This window comes from Cygnus olor, chromosome 21, assembly GCF_009769625.2.
Source record: "Cygnus olor isolate bCygOlo1 chromosome 21, bCygOlo1.pri.v2, whole genome shotgun sequence".
NCBI lineage: Eukaryota > Metazoa > Chordata > Aves > Anseriformes > Anatidae > Cygnus > Cygnus olor.
The window spans coordinates 6,045,231-6,067,933 of NC_049189.1; the positions used below are offsets into that span (position 1 = coordinate 6,045,231).

Below are 22,703 nucleotides of genomic sequence, written 5' to 3' on the forward strand. Positions count from 1 at the left end.
AGCAGTGAATAAAAGAGCACGGCGTTTTTCCATACCGAGATGCGCAGAAGTTTGTACCGGCTCCAACGTCGCTTTTCATCTCCTCAGCACTTCCACGTGCCATGGCAACTTTGGGCAGATGACAGGCAGCCTGCGGATCGCGTTTCAGAAGCCATTTGTCCAAAGCATTTGAGTAAAAATGTCTGAAGTAGAAACTGTAGTTGTTGGGAGGGAAGAGGAGTTAAGCTGTCGGTTAAGGCTGCGGGAAGTCAGTGGCATGTGGAAGATGTGTGAGGAACAACTGTGCTCCGGCATGAGAGACTGGAGACAAAGGGACCTTATTGTGGCAGGGTCAAATGATCTCAGGAGTCACCATAAATCGTAACGAAACCCGTGGCACGCTCTACTTGTTCGGTAGCTTCTTGGTGTTGGCTGTGTTCTTGTCGGTGTTGGGGAGTATTTTAGCAAACGAAATGCTGGGGCTGTATCGTGCCTAGGAATCGGTTTGAGTTTGATGCGCTGAAATAGGTTAGGAAGTAGCTGCGGTGTGCTCCCCAAGTGGTGCTTTTCTCCAGGTGGCTAAAAGCAGTTGGCATGGGGCTCCTGTCCCCGCCTGGTCCCTGCTGGCACAGCCCACAGAACCAGCTGCAGAACTGGACCCGAATTTCAGATGGTTCAGCTGTTTGGCTAAAGACAAGTAGAGTACAGAAATATTAGGACAAAAGTAGCTAATCCCAGAAGAGCTGTACACAATAGAAATACCCTTTTCAAGGAAATTTTTCCTTGTTTTATGAATTGATTAAGCAATGCAATCTTTGTATGAAACTTGGCAGTTTTATCCCTTGTTGTTACTCAGCGTTAAGAACTCTTACGTGCAAAGATGTGAAGGATATATTGCTTGAATAAATTTTAAATTAAATGTTCGTACTTACACAAAGTATTTAGTAAAATCATTTAATGATTGTTATATATTAAAAAAAAAACAAACAGTAAAGATTGGGAAGCAATAGCAGTACTTGAATAAAGTGCTTTAAGTGCTTAAGCACCAGTTAACCTCCAAAAAGGGTATTGTTAATTCATTGAAAATTTTGTATGACACCAGGATGGTGTTTTACAGTGTAATTGCAATAATGCTTTTCTCTGTGTATTGAAGGGAAAAATAAAAGGTGAGTTGATACACTAAACTTTCAGTTATAACATTATTCTGATCAATTTTGTGTTAAGAGTTTCCAAATTTAATGCCTCCTTGGACCAGCAATTTTTGGTGAAAATCTTTTTGAAGTCTCAGGCTTCTGTTAAACAAGAAAGTCAAATGTTAGCGTAAAAAAATATCTTAATAAAAGGCCTAGTCTGAATGAAGAATTTCCTGCTTCTAGTATTGGAGAGTAAAGACTCAAATGCATGCATCTTGTTAATTTTAAAAACACTTAAGGTCTTTCATATTACTTTGATATTAAATGCTAAAGAAATTAGTGTTGAACAAACTAACTTGATTTTGAAAACAAACAAAATGATCCTATTGGAGCACATTTCTCTTGCATCTTACTTTAAAACTTAGATAAATGATAGATATTCCTCTTTGCATTATTCATATAGTTTTAAGCTAAAATAACAAAATGTTAGCTTGGAGCAGATTTTGTATAAAGCAATATGCTGCTTTGGGAACAGTCCTTTAGGAAGAGAAACTACAGGTCTGTGTGCACTTTCAGTTCAATGTAAATTTGTAGGTAGGTGTGTATTACAATTGTCTGTTTTTCTTTTTAGGGCTCATGTAATCAAAGGAGTTTCTTTGTTGTGTGTGTCTTTTCAGAACACAACAGGAATTCAAAATGAATCAGGTGAGTTTAACTGCAAGACTTCATCAAAATACTTTACGTAGATGTTGGAACAGCTAATTTTTTGTGGATGATTTACTTATTAAAAATGTTCTTAAAAATCTTCAGTGTCATCTAAGCTCATGATCCTCCTTTCCGCAGTGTGCGTGCTTGTGAGATTTATTTCATGGATTTTACTTTTTTGTCTGTGAATCCCCTTTAGCTACATATAAGTTATTATGGCTGGCACGTCTTACGAGAACGCCTCTCCAAAAAAAAGAATCTATTTCAGCCTGAGGCTTTTCATAATAATTCAGCTCCTTATAAAAGTGGTTTGAAAATTAAAGGATTCCATTTTTTACCTGTTTAAACCACTTTACTATTTCAAACGTGCAGGGAACAGAATCTGTCATGGAAATTGATTGAACAGACATTTCGCACTTTTCTGGAACCAAAGTGGTTCCCTAGAATCAAGTGGAAAGGCCGGGAAAGCGCATTGCCTTTGCAATGCATTCTCTGCTATATGGATGCAAGAATATCCTGAATGCTCTGGAGGGTGTTGTTTTAATCAGTGCCAAATATATGTGATTTTTTTTTTTTAATTTGTCTGTCCAAGTAGGAATTTTAATCTGTTTGTTACAGAACAAGTAAATGTTGGCTTCAGTTTTTCTCATAAGCGCTTCTCTATTTGGATGATCTTACAAAGTCCCTTTGGCATGGGAATGTGAACATAAGATGTTACACTGAAGGAAAGCTATTTTTTAATTTGCTAAAAAGATGGCTATGTACAGAAGCTTCTTGTTTTCCGAGCCAGAAACAGCCATGGTACACAGTGATGCAAAATGCTTTGTATACTTTTTCATTGCCTGTTTCTAATGAGTGCTTTTATTGCCCTTAAGCCCCTAATTGATCATCAGCAGCATTGAGTACAATTAGCACTTTGAAATATACTCTCACTAAAGTGATAGAAGAGCAAATATAATTAATTACAGTGTGGAGTTGGGTGGTGGGATATTTCCAGTTGCTTTTTTCATCTGATTTAAAGAAAAAAAAAAAACTAAAAAGCAAAATATAATATCTACCAGTCTTGTATTGTAAAGAATGCATATTTGTATTATATATACACATAAATAGAAATGCTATTTGCATAATGTATAATGCATATTAGAACACGTTGAGACATTAGTTTAGTTTGGGGTAGCTAGGAAAACTATCGCTTCACAATTTATTTCTATTGAGACTTGAAGTTATTTCACCTGTAAAATTTATTTGAGTGCTCTCAGTGGCATAAAGCAAACAACTTGTAGTTCTCATCGAGTAGTAGTTCTGCTTTATCGCTTGTTCTGATAAGCTTTGGATTCTGCTAAAACTCTGAAAGCTCTAGATCGTAATCTTTAACTGTTATCAGCAGCTGTTTCCTTCCCATTTGTGTCCCCCATTCCACCAATACTGATCTCTTTCTAGAATTAAGTAAAATTTCTGCATTGTGTGAAAATAAAGTTTTCCTCTTTATTACTGGGGCTGCTACTGCTGCTCATGCAGTGCTGCGATGTGTCATCTTACAGTTAAATTAGGAGGTGACCCTGCCTCTGGGGATAGTTACAATAGCTTAGAGTCCTTCTTGGCATCTCTGCCTTTCACATTTAGTTTCCAAAGTGTACAGAGCTCACGTGGCTTTTAATTGTTCAATTACCATTCATATTAAGTGTGTATTTAGCATGAACCCTTTGGTGTTTTTTTCTTGCAGTGCCCTTGTCATTTCATTCACTGTTGACAAGTTGTAGTGCCAGGTCTGTATAAGAAATGTCTTTGATGCCTGATGCCAAACATCTCTCAAGTGCTCTGTTCTCGTATTTCTTTCATTCTGCTTATCTTTGCTTTTGGTGTGACTTCAGTGACCCTGAAACTAACTGGGCTATTGTTAACTTTGTGTGAAAGCACTGCTAGTTTGGCTGTAATGAAGAAAAACCTTGTCATAAATTGATATTGCCTTCTCCTTGTAGTAAGGAAAAAAAGTGTGTTTTTTTTTTTTTTTAAATGCAGTTGTTGTTTAAATTAATATTTTCGCATTCCTTGGAAACTTGCTGTTTCAGGATAGATGGCATGCATTCTCTGTTTTTAAAAAGAAATCTTTTTTTAATATGTGAACTGCATCAGAATACTCTGAATAGTTTATTTAAAAAAAAGTAAACATGGGTTATTGATCAGTAGCACTTACTCTATCTTAAGGCAGTCTGAAATGCGAAAGTTGTGTGTTACCTGGAGTACTGCATGGGCAGTTATCTTATACCTTCACCACTTTTAAAATAAATGATACCTGCGCTTGTAGTAAAACTCCCTCCCTCCCATTCCATTGGAATTGCTTAAGTGATTATTTCAAATGGTTGTTTCTAATACATCTTTAATCTTCAAACACATGCAGTAAAACTGTTGCAAAGGGACATAGGCAGGACTTTGGGACAAGCAGAGACCTTTCTGCTCCTTTCCTTTTCATAACTCTGTTTTCTAACTTTTCTGCCATGTCTCTTTCTTCAGTGGCATCCTTTCATTTATCTGTTCATGTATCTCAGTCCCCTTTCCACCAAAACATGGCACTAACTGAATGTTTGTCATTCACCACGTCATTCAGCATGATTTTTTTTTTTTATTTTTTGCTCCAACCTGATCTGTAAATGTCTTGTAGCAGGTACTGTTTCTGCTTTGCTTAGGTACTGCTTGTAACACTATAGCCTAACTTGTAGATGGGCCGTAGGTACAAGTCTATTGAAAGTGACATAAAAATTGCTTAAGTGCTGAAAGTTACTGTCAGAGTGACTGCACTCTGAATTTGATGCACATGGAGGAAAAAAAGCTTCAGTTAAGGTGCACCTTCAGCCCTCAGATGATTTTTTTGTGCTGTTCTCAGGTCTCGTCACCCGTGCTAGTTTGCATGCTAACAATGTAATATGTCTAATGAACTCCAGGGTAACAAATTTAAAAGGGAAACAAGCTCAGAGTGCTTATGTATTCAAAATTGCAACAAAATTGTGGGCAGGAGTGGGAAAAATACCCTATTAGGACTGCAGTTCAGTGCAGAAGCTGGCTGCAGGGTATGCTCCAGTACACTATCCTTATGGAAAGGTGAACTTCTTAATAGACAAAAGTATTTAAATGTGATTAAGTGTTGCTGGAAAAGCGATTGAAATCCTGGTATTTCTTCATTTGGTAGACAGACGTTCCTTGGGGACAAATTTTGGTCTGGAAAGTGCTTTAAATAACCACATATAAATTGCAAATAAAATTATGTTGCACTGATTTGACTGAACTAAATTGTTTACTTTATGATATAGTATTTGGTTACTTATTAATGTTTGTTTGAGGTGTGAAATGTGGTGTTATGTACTAAGCCATTTCCAATTTTCTGGTGCTTGTGAAATCCATTGATGTAACAGGTGCAGAGTGGGTCGGGGTGCTATGTTCTCTGAACATAACAGCTAATCTTTGACTTAGGTAGGTAGATGTTAAATAAAGTTGTAAATAAATTTCTTCAATGGTAGAGCAGTTTTGGAGTATTTATGGCTGAAAGGAGGTATCACTATTAAGAAATGTCTGATAGATCAGAGGATATAGATGTCTAAATTAGCTGAGTCTGATTTTTAAAGTTCTGATCAGATTATTTGGTAGGCTTGAGTTTTTTAACTGTTCATCTAGCTGTGGTTGTAAAAAAAACACTTTTGTTAGCTTGAAGCTTAAAATGCGTTGTTCTTGTAGTTGTCTTATTCATTCTCTGCAGTCTCCCTCGTCTATGCCTACATGTAGTTTGTTAGAAACCACTGTGGAAAAAAATAAGCTCGCTTTTCTCCTCAAGTCATGGGGTAATGTACTGGAAGAATATTTAGGCTTCTTCGTTTGATATGCTGAGAAGAGCGAGTTTCTTTTTTGTCTGCGGAGATGTGGACTTTTGCATATCAGTTCAAGGCTAACAGGTGTCTGAATCAGACTTCTTTCATCCCTATTTTTTTCTCTCTGGCTGTTGGAAGAGCAAAATAAAATGAGGAACAGCAAAATAAAATGAAATAAAACTTCGTTCTGCCTCGAGTAGACTTTCAGCTATTATACCTAAAGAATTAGGATCTCTCTTCCCCCGTCCCCTCACCCTTGTGGATGGGAAGGGATTTCTGGCATTCTGTTCCTTCCATAGTTTCCAATTTCGGGGTCTTTCTCCCCTACAAATAGCTCTCTAGGATGTGTCTGTGCAGCTGTTAGGGCTTACCAAGGCAGCAATAGAATAACATTGCTATGACTCCAGTTTTACCATTTTTCTTGCTGTTGTTGTTGAAGAAAGCTGGCAGAAGACATGCTCTTGTAACTTAACTCAGCAAGGCACACTTAGAAATATAAAGGAGAGCAACCTTGCAAAGAGTAGATGCAAAATACAAGAGGTTGGGAAGCTTCACGCATTTTGCTTTAGAGATTAAAAATGTTAACTTTGGTAGCATATAGAGATGCATTTTAAAATATATTTCCAGTAAGCTTTCTGCATAGCATTTCATAAGTGGTCAGGGGAAAATCCTGAGTGTTACTCAGTATATGAAGACTGCTATCATATCTCTGCTTCATGGCTGCATGTAAATGCAAGGATCATTTCTAGAAAGTCAGGGTCTACTTGGACAGCTGTACTATTGCCCAACTTAGTGTTGTTATTTAACACCGCCTGCAGTTTCTCCAGAACTTAAATATGACATCCTTCCTATTCGAGGAGCTATTGCCATCACCACCAGGATTTGTGGCTGACCAGAAGGATCAAAGTTCAGTGTCGGAGGGCAGATATTTTTTATTTTTAGGGCTGTTGCATGAAGTTCAACATACGCCTTGTTCTCACCAACACAATTCCACAATAATGGGGACTGATTTTATGGGATATTGTACATCCTTGTAACTTTGAAGTTCTGGTAATTTTAATCAGGAATGGGTGTTTTGTTAACTACAATTAGGTAATAAAGTGCTAGTTGTCTATGACAGATGTAGCACTTGCTATTATAAATTATGTGAATAATGATATGAATATTATTATAAGCAGCGTACTGATCCTTGTAGATTCCTTAACATGAACATTAAGCTAATCTCTTATCAAGCATTCATAAATCATTTATTAGCTTTCTATTGCCTTTCCACCTTTAGTATAAAATCTCATAAAACTTTTTGTATTAATCACAGGATGCTGGTTAAGTCTTCTGAACTGTTGGATTATTTAGGAATAGGATACAGAAATAACTTTATTACATTATTTAAAACCCATTATTGTCTTTAAAGAGAGCGGTAAGCTTGACATGCAGATACTTTAAGGCTGGTCTTTGGAGTGGAATGGCACATTTGTAGGTTGTAAATAGAGCAGTAGGAGGATAACAACAGAGCCAGTAGTAGCTCTATGAAGTATGTTACAAGACAAGTTTCAGTATGTCAGCTATTCTACCAGAGGGTTATAGATGAGCATTACTGGTCTCCAGTACATGCAGGGAAGCTTCTCTCTGCCCACCTGGTAGTGCAGGGCATATTCATGCTTGTGGCAGATATTGTATCCCAAATTCCCATTTTAGTATGTACATTGTAGTAGTTTGTTTACTACAATATCCTAGATTCAATAGGTAAAATAAATAACTTTTCATTTTTGTGAACTATATATATTTTCCAGAACTTGGAGTATGGTTTTCTCCTTAAATTTCTATTTGGCCTTCCTTGCAAGAGAGAGGTGTTCAAGTAAAGCAATACCAGAAATTATTTTAGATTTTTTTTTTTTTTTTGAGACTGATTGGGCTGAGAAATCAAGTGATGGCTTCCAGGCAAAAAGGAAATGAATCACTGATGTATGTGAAATTACCCTTAGTGTGGCGGGTAGCTGATGTTTTGGCTTTGCCCTGTATCTCAAAAACCATCACTTGTGTGCTTCTAGGCAAGTTATTTTTGCTCCTGAAGCTTTACATCATTCTTTTCTATTTGCATTTGCTCGGTTTGAAACCTTTATGCGCATGTTGAGGAAATGATTGACAAAAATTAAAATGGATGGCTGCATGAGCAGGTCTGGACCCTCAGACCAGAAGTGCTCTTGCCCTTTTGTAACTTGAAGACATTCTCTGCTCTAAACTGGAAGACCAGTTAGTGTTCACTATGAACACAGGTAGTATGAAACTAAGGTTCACTCAGGAAAATTGCAGTGTGTCTCAGTTGTCACTTAAAAGAACTGAAGTATTCTTAAAAATGCATAGCAAATAATGCTTTGAATTGTGTGTTCCGTACAAATATTTTTGTAACTTAACAACTCATAGGATAACTCATAGGATTTGACTTTCTACCTCTCTATTAATAGACATGCTCTTAGTAGTTAAAGATGGTTTTTCTTGCTATTTGTCACAGATAACCAGTACTGTTTATGGACAGATATTCAGTGATTTATGTTAAATATAAAATGAAAAGGATGGTTATTGAAAGATAAATGTTTTTCCAGTCATCCTTTTCATTAATGCTGTCAATTATAATCAAGCTAAGCTACATGCCACACATCCGAGGTAGATCCAGTCAAGCCTGCGTGATTCTGTTAACCTTTACTGAAGTCTGCTTGCTGGTGGTCCTAATGGAGAAACTGCTTTGCTAGCTCCAGCAGACTTATTCAAGCCACATTTCTTCTGTGTTTTGGAACAAAATTTGCAGATGGTGAGTGTCTAGGTGTTGCGAGAGGGTAATGGAATGCAGTTGCTAATGCTTTATCGCCCCTGTTTTAGGGGCATTTACAGTTTTATTCTATGTAGGGAAAAAAAAAAAAAAACCTCCTCTATTTCTGTTCTGGCTGTTTTGCTGTATGCTGTTTTAATCAAATATGTGTATTTTAGCACAGCAATTTATTTTCCTCTAGCTATTTTGCCAGTAATATGCTTCAACAGTATAATCTGGACAAACGATGTGCCTGTCCTGAAACATTTCTAGTAACTTTTTCTCATCTTCAGACTATTCAGAATCCAAAAGCACACATCTGACAAAGGTTTCTGCTAAAAGCATCTTGTGTTGCTCTTAAATGTCCTAGTCTGTCAGAAGTGATCAGCATCATTTTCTAGCAGAAGAGATTATATTTAAGACACAGCATACAGCTGAAACATAAAATAATGAAAACTCTTCTTGAGGATTATTTCTAGAAAAGATTAGGTCTGTATTTAGTTTGTACCTCTCTGTATTTTTAAAGGGAAAATCCGTCTAGCTCCTTTAGAGATTTTTTGATTGGGCAAGACTTTCCGGACAGGTTACATAAGAGCTAGTATGTTTTCACACTACGTGTTTTTTTAAAACTCTGGGAACAATCTGGTTTAAAAGTAGAATTTAAAAATGCTGTTTACAATTGCCTTGTGTAATCAAAATAATTGTAATGCTTCAATAGAATGTTTAAGGAACTGGAAGTTTCTTTGTGATAACTAGACGCTAAAATTGAGGCAATGTTTCTATGAACAGCTCTGTGATAAACTCAGGAGTTTCTCATGGCATAACTGATCACAAAAAATAGTGCAATTGAAACTTGACCTGTATTTCTGTTTCATGGATGAATTTTAGATTACCATATTAATGAGCAGTTTCAAAGATCTAATGCTAACCCTGAACCCATGTGAAGGTTATATCTTGAAAAAATGAACCTCATTACATAAATTTAATATTATGGATAGATGTTTTCCAAGGTATAAAAACACAGTGATTCCCATTCGTTCATCTTTAGGTGTAGTGGACTAGTACTGTCAGGTAAGCTATATTCAGACAAGAGAAATAAAATACATGTAGCTCTACATTTCCCAAATAACTTAAGGGGGAATTTTGAATATGTTTTGTAGGACAAGCCAAGGAAAATGAATGAAATGGCAAATCGTCTCTGAGAAATATAAAAACCCTTTCAGTTAAACTCACTGTTCATAGTCAAAACGCATCTATTAACTCAAGCAAAAGAATACTTACAGAAACTGACATAATTATCGGTGTTTTACATCTCTAGTGGTCTTAGAGCTCTTAATTAAAGCATAAACAAGGGTTATGAGAATAATGGTGAAAACTTGTATCTTTTTATCAGAACATTCATGTTAGAATGTTGATGGAGGACACTAGTTGAAATGGCGATTTGGAAACTTTTCTTAGGACTAATATTAGGAGTAAAAACTCTCAGGAGTAGGTCATAAGGGTTGATCATCTGCTGTGCTTTTTGTTTGTTTTTGCTAATGGTCATGGCCCTTCTGTTTTTTGACTTATAGAACACAACTGAACCTACTGTGGTTGTGGAGACCTTGGCTGATGTACCTGAGCATGTGCTTAGGGGGCTTCCTGAGGATGTGAGGCTCTTCCCATCTGCTGTTGACAAGACAAGGCTTGGTGAGTGCCAAAACGGTGAAAAGAGAATTAAGACTTTTAAAGTAGCTCGCATAAATTACGCACAGATGCTGTCAAAGTTTGGTGCCCTTGTATGCTGGGTAGAGATGAATGTCCAGAGCATTTATCTGAATAAATTTACATTGGAAAGAGCAGTCTGCTTCTGATGCAGTTTCTCAAACAGACCAAGATTATGTTTATAGAACATAATATAATTTCGAGTCAAAAATGGACCAAGCTGCAGAAAGATTAGGTTATGAAAATACAGGTAAACTACTTCAGTGGTTTGCTTTAATTTATAGCACTTTTATCAGTTGGGTTTTTTGTTTTTTTTTGCAGCTACCTTATTGTTGTCTCCTTTTAGAATGCTGTGTCTCACTGTCCAATCAATATATAAAGTTTATAAGAAGATTCAGTGCAAACTTGAAAGCTGCTATATGGAATGAAGTATTGTTTTTGTAACGTATGCAAAATGCTTCTTTTTTTAAAACAGAGTTTTAAGTTGGGAGAACTTTGGAAGTCAGATTTGCAGACTGGATACGTGATGTTGAAAGCTGGTAGTTTAAGGAATATCCTGACTATGGATGCATTACTATTAGTAACAGGTTGTAAACTCCTTCGAGCAAGGTTAATATTTTCTAGTATGAACCTGTTCCGGCATAGTCTGAATGAGAATGTTACGTTGGAACATAAGTGAAGTAGAAGGAGGAAAAATGCTAGAAAACTTCTACTACTTCGTTTCTATAACTTCAAAATATATTTTTAGGACACTTTCATTTTCACAACAAAGTCAGTGTCAAAACATTGTTGAAATATAAAACAAACAAAACAACAACGAAACAGACCTCTCATTTTACACCTGCAGGTAATTCATAAATTCACTGGCTGTTTTACATTCAATTTTTTGTACATGTTGGTGAAAGAGAGGTGGGCTAGGGAAATCTAGAAAAAATAGCAATTATTTGTCAACCTGTGTGTAGTTTCTTTGCTATAAAATGTGAAGTGTAGCTGTCCATTTTCAGTTCAGCTAAATATTGTAAACTAATTTATGCACATCTTGTAACCAATCTTAAATGCTTTTCCTTCAAAATACAGTATTTAGTTTCATAATTTCTGTGAGGGCTTTATTTGTCTGACGCTATTTCAGGAAAGCAAATAGTTTTTTGTTTTATTAACTTGTTTACTCAGCAAAGCAGCTGGAACTTGGGACTGTATTATATAAAACTTGTAATGGTCTTATGGTATTTTGGATATCACGTGAAGTACAAGAGAAATCATCATTTTTTTTTTGTCTTCAGAGCTACAGTAGCCCATGAGCAAAGAATAAAACCAGGTAAACGCTTAAACCTTATGTGATTGAAGGGAGCTTGGGGGTGAGGTTTGTTTGAATTCCTTTCAGTAAACTTCAGTTTCCTCATTGTGATCTTAATATTGTAGAATGCTTCACAACCCGAGACAGACACATATAATGATCTTAAGAAATAGGAGTTGTGAAAAGAACGCTTTCTTGAGATCAGTTAGATTTGTTATAATTATTGATATGTATCCTTTCAGGTGTCTGGGCAACAAAATCAATTTTGAAAGGCAAGAAATTTGGGCCTTTTGTTGGTGACAAGAAAAAAAGATCTCAAGTTAAGAGCAATGTATATATGTGGGAGGTAAGAAAAAGCTTGTAAATGAAAAGGGTATCTGTCACTAGCCCGGTATTTTGTATTTACCTTTCTAGAGATTTTAGATAGACATTATGTGAAATAATTGCTGCTTATGTGTCTGTGGTTACCATTGCAAATGTATTTATAGATACTTGCATTGAGCAACCATTCTGAATTACAAAACTTTAAACTAATGGCATTGTATAAAATTGCTGTAGTAATTTTCTCATATACTGTCTCTGGATCCCTCCTCCTTTTAGGAGTCTACTACTGAAAAAGCTTTGCTTTGTTGGCCTGAACACTGAGTGATATCCCTTCTGCAGTTGAGTACTCACGAAATTAGGGAAATTGGAAGGATATGGAATGTCTTAAAGAAGCCACAACACTCCTCCTCATCTAGCTCTTTGAAAAACAGCTTTGTTATGGGAATTGGTTTTGCTTTTGGAGTCTTTTATAAAAGTTCTCAACTGTTGCAGTATTTCTTGTGCTGCTTGTATTTGGGTTTGCCTTAAAGCAAGTACTGTCTGGACGGTTGAATAGCTTGTTAAGCTCCGCTGATAGTCATAAGACCTCAGATATTATGTAGACTTCAGAATGTAGGTTCCTTAATCTGGAGTTGAATCCTGCCTACAGTGTCTTTAAATAAGGCAGGTCATAACTGTTCCCAAAGACTTCTTCAGCCTTCCCGAAGGTACATGCAGCAAGTGGCTTTAGCATAGTGGATGGTCAAGGAGGGGAGATGGAGGAACTGTGGCATAGCATGCACTGAATAGAAATGGCTAGTTTATCGATTTTTAGTGTAAAGAGATTGGTAGCAGTCATCCTTCTTGTCCCTGGCCTGCAAACACAGAACTGCATAAAACACCAGAAACACATTTAAAGCCTAATGTTAAGCCCTATTGGAGGAATTGAGCTAGAATAATGTCACAGAAATACAGATTCACATTCAGGAAAGTAATAAAGTGTTCAAGTAGAATGTTTGTTGTATTAAGCTAATATATTTTACAAACTCCACTGCATAAGATATCTCCAGTTTTGATCTGGTACAAGAACACTTAGTGAGACTGAAATCAATCAACTAAATTATTGACCTTGCAACTGTTTTTCATCATGTTGGATTTTGAATGTTCTCACTAGATACATCTTAGTATGTTTGAAATTTGTGTTGAGAAATGCTAGTGGCAAGCAATTTGATATGAAGATTCATAGCTTGCAATGCAGGCAACCACAGAAACCCTTTCTAGACTTCAAAGTAATCGTGTGTTGCTTCCATACTGATTTTGGAATTTAAAAAAAAAAAAAAAAGGCAGCTAAAATGAGACAGCAACAGTTGGCCCCATATGCTGATATATGAAACCACTCCAGCATCTTAACTGTAAGAAAATATGATTTGTAAAAGGATGGTGGTGTGTGGAAGTAGTTCAGTATACAGACCTTCAGCTAAGGGAGCAACCTTTTTCCACAATAAATTCATTTTGGTTTTAGTGAAGTTAACCTGAAGAAAAACTAAGGCTTCTAAAACGTACCCTCTCCAGTCAATTTTAATAATTAGAAATGATCATGCTACAGTATCATTTTGAAAAAGATGAGTTCTGTGTCAGCATATGCTTGCTTTGTCTGAAGAGAGCAGTAGACTTTGTATTTTCATTTTCTGTCAGAAAAAAGCCGCTGATAGGAAAATGATAGCAAGTGACTGAAAACTGAGGGAAATGCCGCCTGCTGATGGGCTCAGAACGAGTGGCCCAACTGCAAAGAATGGTCCTGGTCATGGCTTACAGGAATCATTTAAAATCACAGTGTTATGTAGAGAAGTTGAAACTATTTCCTTTCTCAATTGCACAAGATTTTTACAACAAAATCAGTAGATTAGGTGGTTTCACTGAAAAGTAAGCAAATACTATGCTTTGCCATGCATTCCATGTCTCCTAACTCTTCCACATCATTGTTTGGCTGTTTTCTTCCTTTTTAATGAAAACGATTGCTTTTCCAGTCTTGGTCCGTGAAGCTGTTTACTTTCTCATGTTGCAAGGGCTGGGTGTGCTGATGAGCATTCTTTCAGAAGTCAGCTGATGAAATCCATGCTGAAATAGTTTAAGTAAGGAAGAGGCTTTGTCTTTGCTTGGGAGGAGTCTAAGAAGATTTTGGTGATTTGTTGAAACTTCACTTCTATTGATAAAATTCTATTTTATTATAGCAATAGGATATCAGCACAAAAGAAATCAACTTCAGTAAATCATTCTGGCTTTAAGCTATTGTAGAAGTGTAGTTCAAATTGAAAATGTAAAACATTTGGAAAAGACTTAGATTTACTTCTAAAGTAGATATCAAAAACAAGCAAACAAAAGCTGCAGCGTTGTGTAACAGAATGGGAAAGTTACAGTAAAATCCGAATTTCAGTGTATTCCTTATCTACGGTGTTGCTAAGCAAATGTTGCAGGAGGTGATGAGCTAGGGACACTGGGCTGTGAGTTCTTCCTGGCGGAGACTGATACCTATAAACTTAACCAAAAGGAAATAAAGTGTGATCGAATTGTACTTATTTTTCCTTATTTTTCCAAAAGTCTGTAAGCTGCTGAATACTTTTGAGACATTGTGTACCTGTTAGTATGCTTGTGTTCTGAGACAAAGAAAATATTTTTAAATAATGGAAAAATGATAGCTCCAGTTGCTGAATGGTGGTGTGTTCTTCATTTTGGGGAAAAAAAAATATATATATATATATATATAGCATCCATTGACAGCTTTTCTTACAGGCATCTAACTTGGATTATAAGAAGAAATGTGGGAGATATACAACGTGTCTTGAAAGAGAAGCAGAGTTGCCTGTCAGCAGAAAATACCGAAGTGCTGTCAGTAGTTTTGCTTTAATGGAAACGGTCTTGAAATGTAGAATATGAATATACATTCAAAACACTTAGCCAAGAATGCAAACCAAAGAATTTATGTAGCATCTTGGAACATAAAGAAGCTTATTGACATAGTCAATTTTTTCAGGTGATCACAAGACTTCTGAAAGGTTAATATTTTCTTTAATATCTTGAAGCAAGATTAAATATACATTATGCTTTCCTTTTTCTTTGCAAACAAAGCAAATGCTTCTGACTTCTATATAGTTACTTTTCCCAGTTCCTCAGATAGTAAAAATAAAGCTCAATTGCATTTATATCGTAACATCAATCCTTACACTAAATATAAACTCTAGAGAATCATTTCAGGCTTGCCAAACTGAAAACAATGTATAGAATGGAATGTATTTAAGGAGCTCAGCTTTTGAGCTCAAAGCCTTCAGACAGAGAAGGTCTTGGAGGCCAGAAGTTCTTCATTTTTTTTCAATTACACCAGATCCTCTAAAAGGACTGCAAAAGAACAGCAACACTCTCGCCGTAAAACAACCCTTATCTCTGCTCATTTTTTGCCTTACCTCTGACTTGGATGATAACTACTACTTTGTATAGCCTTAAAATACTTTTTTGTGGTTTGGTGCATGCACACCTCAACATGAACAGTTGTCAATTTGCTTGGGATAAATGCCATTTTTCTCTCATAGGTGTATTACCCAAACTTGGGGTGGATGTGTGTTGACGCAACTGATCCAAAGAAAGGGAACTGGCTGCGGTATATAAACTGGGCACGTTCAGGAAAGGAGCAAAATCTGTTTCCTCTGGAGATCAACAGGACTATATACTACAAAAGTTTAAAGGTATCAATGTCTGTGAAGATTCAGTTACTATTCTGTTTAATCTCTTTTATTTTCTGTTACTCAAATCCTTTTTTTAAAACTATTTGTACTAAACAGATTTTGAAACAGTTTATGAAATACAATTAAAATATTGGAAATGCTATATTTCATTGGTCTAAGTTCTTCTGTCAGTATGACTGACGTTACAATCTACTGTTAGAAAATAGAATACTTATGAACATTACATTTTTCTTAGTTAATGATTTGCTGTAGCACCAAAGATGATACAGATGGGGATGAAGAGCAAGCAGATTACATAAAATGTTTTTTCTATTCCTGTAGTTACTGAGACAAATTGTACTGATTTTTTTTTCTTAGAAATTAGATATTTTTATGGTCTTTGCATCATATAACAAAGATTGGCTTTCAAGACACTTTTATAGGCAGCATCACGAATCAAATTTTCCTAGTCGTATACCTCTCCAGTTTTGTTGCAGGAGTGGTGGGGGAAAGAGGGTAGGCAGGCGTGATTACTGGCAGGTTGCATCTCCTGAATGAAGAAAATATTTGTTTAGCTCAGTAAGGGCAGAGTATGTTAGTGTTAGAATATCGTAGCTGTAAAGTAGTATTTGAATCTCTTATCAAGAACCTGCTAGTGGTGAGTGTATGTAGGTTGACTTTGGTTAGAATTTGTTAGAAAGCATTTGTTAGAAGGCTATAATTGGTTATATACGGCCTTACTGTTATGCTGTGGATGTTTCTTAAATTTCCTTGTAAGGCCAACAATGCTTCTAAGTAACTGTTCCTCACTTAGGAAAAGAATGAATTGGTGCCATGTGGTTTTCAAGTTTATAGGGAAAAAAAAGAAGTATGTAGAACTGTTATATTTTAAGTCAAACTAGACTGGAAAAAGCCCTTAAATATTTTCTGAACTTTCTAAGAGCTTTGAGATGGCATTTGAGGAGGGATTCCCTGTTGTCAGCCAGGCTGTTGACTTGTCTTTACTGCTAATTCACTGCGGGCAGGCTCTCAGTGTGCATCTGTAGCTGGTTTAGTTTGCTCTAGGCATTTTATCTTGGGTTGCCCAGACTTTGCCTATAGTCGCACTAGTCCATGGATGTAAGTGTGCTTTTGGAGTCACTGTGCTAAGAGAGGCTGAGCAATTCTGGCAGAATAACAAATACCTGGCTTCAGTATCTGAAATGTCCTTTGTTGCTTTGACTGTCCTCTCGGCTTGCGACCTGATGCATTTTATCCCAGTAAGCCTTGCCAACGAGATCATGCTGCCAAGCAGCGCTCTCTGAAGACTGCTGGAGCAGCCAATAAGGCTCAGTTTTGTTGGTTTCAAAATCTGTCTGGGGTTTCTTGCAGCGAGATGAGATTTTTAGCCTGTCTGGGACACGATGGGGTTTTCATTGCTGCAGCAACCACTTGGAGGTGTGTGCTGTGCCTGTCCCTGTGTGCTGTGGAACTGTTACAGATTCAGGTTAGTGTTAGCACTACCAGTTCAGGTTAGCATCTGGAAATTCACATTTGGTGTCTGCACTGTGTTCTGGTGAGTGTTGTATCAGAAAACGTGTTACCTCGAGGCTGCCTCTGCATGAAGGCTTGCTGCTGTGCCTTTTAGAGTCCAGTGCAGAAGCAGCACCTGTGAGTAGGTTTGGGTGCTGCAGAAGACTGAGAGTGCCAGGACCTGAGCTGCTACAGAGCCTCTAAGTTGTTTCTGCCCTGTGCACATAGTTCTAGGAATGCAGTGCAGATGTGCTTGAACCGGCTATGCAAGAGCCAGGTTGGGATCACTTGTGTTAGTAATCCCAGCTTCATGCTGCTCAAAAGTAATCAAACCGTTCTCAGGGCCAGGTTGTTCCTAGAAGTGTTGCAGCCATGGTCCGGTGGTGGCAGGTCACTCCTGCAGTCCCACGATAGCCACTGCCTCTGAAAAATTGGTAGCTTGGCAGGTAGTTTAAGGTGTAGCTGTGCCAATGTGTGAATTGCTTCACTATGCAACAACTGGGTTATAATATAAAGTTTAACTTTGGTCTGTATTAGAAAAGAAACTTATGAATCTGTAATACCAAAAATTTGTTAACAGTTTACCCTGATATTCTCAATTACTCTTCGAACCATCTATTTCAATGTATTTTACTTTCCTCTTCCACCTTCTAGACTAAGGTGGAAAAGGCCTTCAAGTTGCACCAGTGGAGGTTTAGATTGGATATCAGGAAGACTTTTTTCACAGGAAGGGTGATGAGGTGCTGGAACAGGCTGCCCAGGGAAGTGGTGGACTCACCATCCTTGGAGATATCTAAGTGACGTGTAGACATGACACTCTGGGACATGGTTTAGTGGTGGACTCGGTAGTGTTAGATGATGGTTGAACTTTATGATTTTGTTGGTCTTTTGCAACCTAAATGATTCTAGGATTTTTACTGGTATGTAAGGAAGATTCAATCTTGCTAATTTGTTGGGATTTTTGAAGTGAAAATTTCCCATTGAAATCGGACAGTCTTTACCACCATTAGACATTCAGTATTCAGTCAGCCTTCAGATCAAGATTTAGCAAGTCACATCTTTGTTTTTTTAATTCAACAAATTTGAAAAGACTCTTCTTGTAGCTTAGTGGTAGTTAATACTAGAAATAATTGTAATGATAATTATTCCAATATTCTGTTTAATATCTTAGCTGTTCCAATGATATAAAAACCAAAGGATGATATTATGAAAGCTTGTTATATCTAGTGTTTTCTAAAGTTACTTTTCATTATTTAAAGTGACATTTATAGTGACCATGTTTCTTAAAAGTAGTGTGAAGAAATTGGAAATTGAGCTGTGAGACAATGACAGCACAGGTAAAAGTATAACAGAAGAGGAGATTTCAGATTTGTGGTGTCAAGGGCAAGTTGCTACATGAAAGCATTTAAATGTTATCTGTTGTATCAGCTTTCACTATACTGTAACTTAGAAGCTGCAGGAAAAATTCATAACTTAGCAGAAAAACAGCCCATTTTTTTCTTTCTGTTTACAAAGTATGGTTGTTTGTATATCTCCCTTTTATGTAAAGGTCTGCTTTTTATCTCCCCTTTTCTGTCACGATTGTTCATATCAGTCTTAGATTCACATCACACCTTATTGACCAGTGAGACAAAAGAAAATGTGGTTAATAACAGTGCGCTCTCAACCATTTAGGAACATCTTATCAAAACTTCCTTTCTAATCTTCTTCATAATGCATAAATTTAGGGGAATTCCATTTGGTGACAAACAACACGGTTTTTATTTACCCCCAAAAGACTTAGTGGCTTGTATGTTATTTTGTTCTGCTTTACCTTGGTAGCATTTTAAGTGTTATCATTGCTATTAATTTATTTTCCCCCCCAGGGTTTTCTTCATTTTTTTTGTGGGTTTCTGATTTGTAAGTTAAACAGGCTGATTTCCAAGCTGCATTGCTAAGATAAGCAAAGTCTGCATTTGCTTGGTGTAAAAGAACCTCAGAACTGCACAGAGCTTTAATTTCCATGTTCTCTGCTATACATGAATAGTAAAATTCCACGTTGGGGACTTCTAATCAGGTCTCAGATAGCATTTTTAACTGAGCACAAGCAAATATCTTCTCTTCCATCCTTTCTTCTTCTTTACTGAAGGACTGAGGATATTTGTAGGTTGCTTTGCATATGCTTTCCCCAATATACATATATGAGAGTTGTCATATTTCATGGAAACAGCTTAAACTCATTATGAGGTCTCAGAAGTTCTTCCTGCCTCTCCTAATAAAATGAGCTAGTTGAATGGTGTTATTCTGAGCATAGTGCAGGACTTTGTAATTCTTGAAGTAAAACAGTAGTAAATTGCTCAGTTTCAAAAAGTCTTCTAAATAAGTTAGGCTATGAGACTGTCCTTGCATATGGCGAAATCAATTTGTTTAGGGAAGAATGTTTTGTCAGATGGGATTATGATAACTCCAGAACCTCCTTGTTACATAGGAACACACCATAACATAGAATTAGAGTGTGAAAAACGCACACAAGCATCAATGCCACAAACTGTCTGGTGTGGTTACAGGTGGGGAGGTAAGGCCACTTCCAAGTGCAAAAGAACAGTGCAGTGGTAACATACAGGGAAAAACTTTTATTCTAATAAGATCAGAGGGGTAGATGTCTATCTCAGCCTGTACAAGACACATTGCAGTGTTTGCATGTGTACAATGAACTGAATTTTAGATAATCTGTTAGAATTTTGGATATTACTCGTGAAAATAGCAAGTTTCAAAATCTTTTGAACAAAAAGTATTCAGCTTAAGGAACATTAAATGTCAGAATTGGAACAGAATGTACCAATAAGCATGTGAAAGCTATTGCTCTATAGGGATGGATTTGGGGCAGGCCCATTCATAACCAAAGTGTCCCAAGCTGATGCTCCAGCAGACAGTTTGGAGATAACAGCTTGGAGGAAGTTGGTTGTCAAAGGTGTTGCTGGAGGGTGCCAGCAGTAAGCTGGCTGTGTGCACCCTAGTGCCAAAGGAGCTCTAGAAGCGGCACTTGGTCACTGCAGTCCTTTTCTTCTTGTATTGCTGTTGAGGGAGATCTTTTAATGGTCTGATTTTTATTTGTTTATTTTTTTGAAGCCCCTGCTACATCTCATTTTGGAAGTACAAGGTTAGAGGGCTTAATTTAGATTCTAGAGTAGTTATTCCAAAATGAAATTCATCACATCGAATGTCAGTTCCAGCCATGAAGCTAACAAATTACATGTTCATTATCATCGTGTGTTTGAATTGCCCAAAAGTTTTGCCAACTCTTTTCTCAGAGTAGTATATGGCCAAAATGAGAAGTTGTTTGCATCAGGCAACTCTTCTTCATTCCTTGCTGCCAACCAGCTGCAGAATGGGACCATGCAAATCTGGTTACCACTGCTTACCCTACCAGGCCTCCAGAGCTGCTAAGCAAAGCCTACTGCTTGGCTTCTTATAATATAACTTAAATGCTTACTTAATAAGTTACAATATAACTTGAACACTTGCATCTCTTGTTGTTCCAGTGTCTGGGGATATAAAGATAACTATCGCCTCTGTCAAGTGCTGTGAGACGTTTTTTTTTAATTATTAATAAAAAAAAAATGCTTTAGAAGAAATAGATACTTCTATTGTTCTCGACACAAAATTTCCCTTTGGCTTCAGACTTGAAGTAATAGTCCTAGGCTACCATTTGCCCTAACGTAATGACTCTAAAAATATTATTTTATTACTTCCAGTGTTCATTATGCCTGGGTAAAAGGGGGATTGTAGTTAAGGTAGAGAAAGGCATTTTTTGTGTCTGTGTGATTTTTGGATAAAATGGTTCAGGAAACAGAGAATTATGATTTTAAAAAATAGGTTACAAATACATCTTTAACATGCAAAACTGAAGACTTAGTTGTTTCACTCAGAGGATGTTTTAAGGAGCACATGAACTAACAGGACACTGGCATGGGTCAGCCTGGTGACGGGGCTTCCATGGGAGTAGAAATCGCAGGGATGGCCGCTTGGCTAGCGTGGCCTTTCCTGTGGATTTTTGGGTAGGATTCAAAAAAAAAAAAAAAATCAGAAATAGTACCTTTGGAATGGCAGACAAGTCTTTAATTACTGTAATTAAGTGGCTCTCAAACACCTAGTAATTAGGTCTTGCTCTGGGTTCCCTCCCCTTTTAGTCCTCTCCTAGATCTTTAGGTTTTGTCCCAAATTCCAGCAGTCGCGGCTGGCTGATCGCTTTTTTTTTTGGTAACGCTTGACGTGAGGTAGGCGCGTTTCGCCGGCAGCTCCCCGAGCACAATTAACCTGTGCCGGGGCTTGCCTTTGGGCTCTCCCCGGGCCACTCCCGGCGTCCAGAAGGAGCCTTTTTGCCTGTAAGCGCCAGGCTCGGGGGCTGTGTGGTGGCGGCAGGGGCTGCTTGGGGCCGCTGAGGCACCCCCGGCCCGGCGGGAGGAGCCCCGTGCCCGGCCGGGGGCCGCTGGGCGCCGCGCGTCCTCCGCCCGTCAGGGGGCGCTGCGGGCGGCCCCTTGACGCGGGAAGGGCGCCGCCGCGCCCCCCTTTCCCCCCCCGGGTTTCCACCAACAAACCCCCGCCTGATTGGCCCCGCGCCTCTCTCTTCTCTCCCGGCAGCCAATCGCGCCCGGCGAGGAGCTGTTGGTGTGGTACAATGGGGAGGACGACCCGGAGATAGCCGCCGCTATCGAGGAGGAGCGAGCCAGCGCCCGGAGCCGGCGGCACTCCCCGAAAGCCAGGAGAGGTACGGCCGGGACGGGACGGGACGGGAGGGCAGCGCAGCGCAGCGCAGCGCAGCGCAGGGTGGGGGGGCGCCTCCTCAGTTCCCCGCCGGCCGGGCCCCGGCCGCCGCCGTGACCTTCGGGGGCGGAACGGGGAAGTTGGGGAAGCCGGGGAGGGGAAACGGCCCCGGGCGGGCGGGCTCCGGGAGCGGGGAGGGCTCCGCACGGGGAGGGCTCCCCAGAGCCACCCCCTGAGCGCCGCGGCGTGAGGCGGCCTCGGCGGGGCTCGGCCCGCCTGCCCGGGGCCGGCCCGGAGGGGTGGCGGAGGGGTTCGGGAGGGGGCAGGCGCCTTCGTCAGCGTGGAAATATGTCAGAGCGGCCCTCCCATGGCTTTTCCAGCGTTAAGGCAGCAGGGATATATATATGTTTTTTTAGAGTGCATGCGGCTCCGCGCATCGCCTTATGTAACTGGCATTTCAGTCCTGGTTTGGACCAAAGCACGGCAGAAGCTCGCTCGGTTTTTAGGTTTTTATATTCGCTCCCTGCTTTTCCAGTCACTGCGGCGGGGGTGCTGGTGCCTCCCGTAGCCGAATATGTGCACCTCGGGGTTTGCTGCAGGTGACAAACGAACCAAAGGAAGGAAAAACACGATACGTAAAATGGCATCGTTGTAACTTAGCTTATAGTCTAAGGCCCCGTCTCACTTGTGGTGCAGTTGGTTGTGGAACTCGTGTTGGGAACAAGATCGATGTTTGGGAAAATGGTTATTATATAAATCTTGTTTATTTTAGAGAGTGACCTGGGGCCCGGGAGAAAGAAATGGTGCGAGACGATCGGTTATTCTTCTGAGCACTAATTCGTATTTTGAACTTTCACAAACTCTGCAATTCAAGTACTGGCTGTTATTTTTGCTATCTGTAACGAAATACGTTTGGCGTACGTACGTAGGTAACTCTTGGTAAATTAGAGGTTA

General features: G+C 38.6%; 1 protein-coding gene across 1 annotated transcript in view; it reads left to right on the plus strand.

Annotated features, from left to right (window-relative positions):
- PRDM2 (PR/SET domain 2) overlaps positions 1-22,703 on the plus strand; it is a 55,723-nt gene that overhangs the window by 6,398 nt on the left and 26,622 nt on the right. The window contains 5 exon segments of the mRNA XM_040533917.1: positions 1,744-1,817; positions 10,049-10,166; positions 11,718-11,821; positions 15,363-15,515; positions 21,627-21,753. Of these exon segments, the coding sequence (XP_040389851.1) occupies positions 1,809-1,817; positions 10,049-10,166; positions 11,718-11,821; positions 15,363-15,515; positions 21,627-21,753 (511 nt within the window). The 5' untranslated portion in view covers positions 1,744-1,808.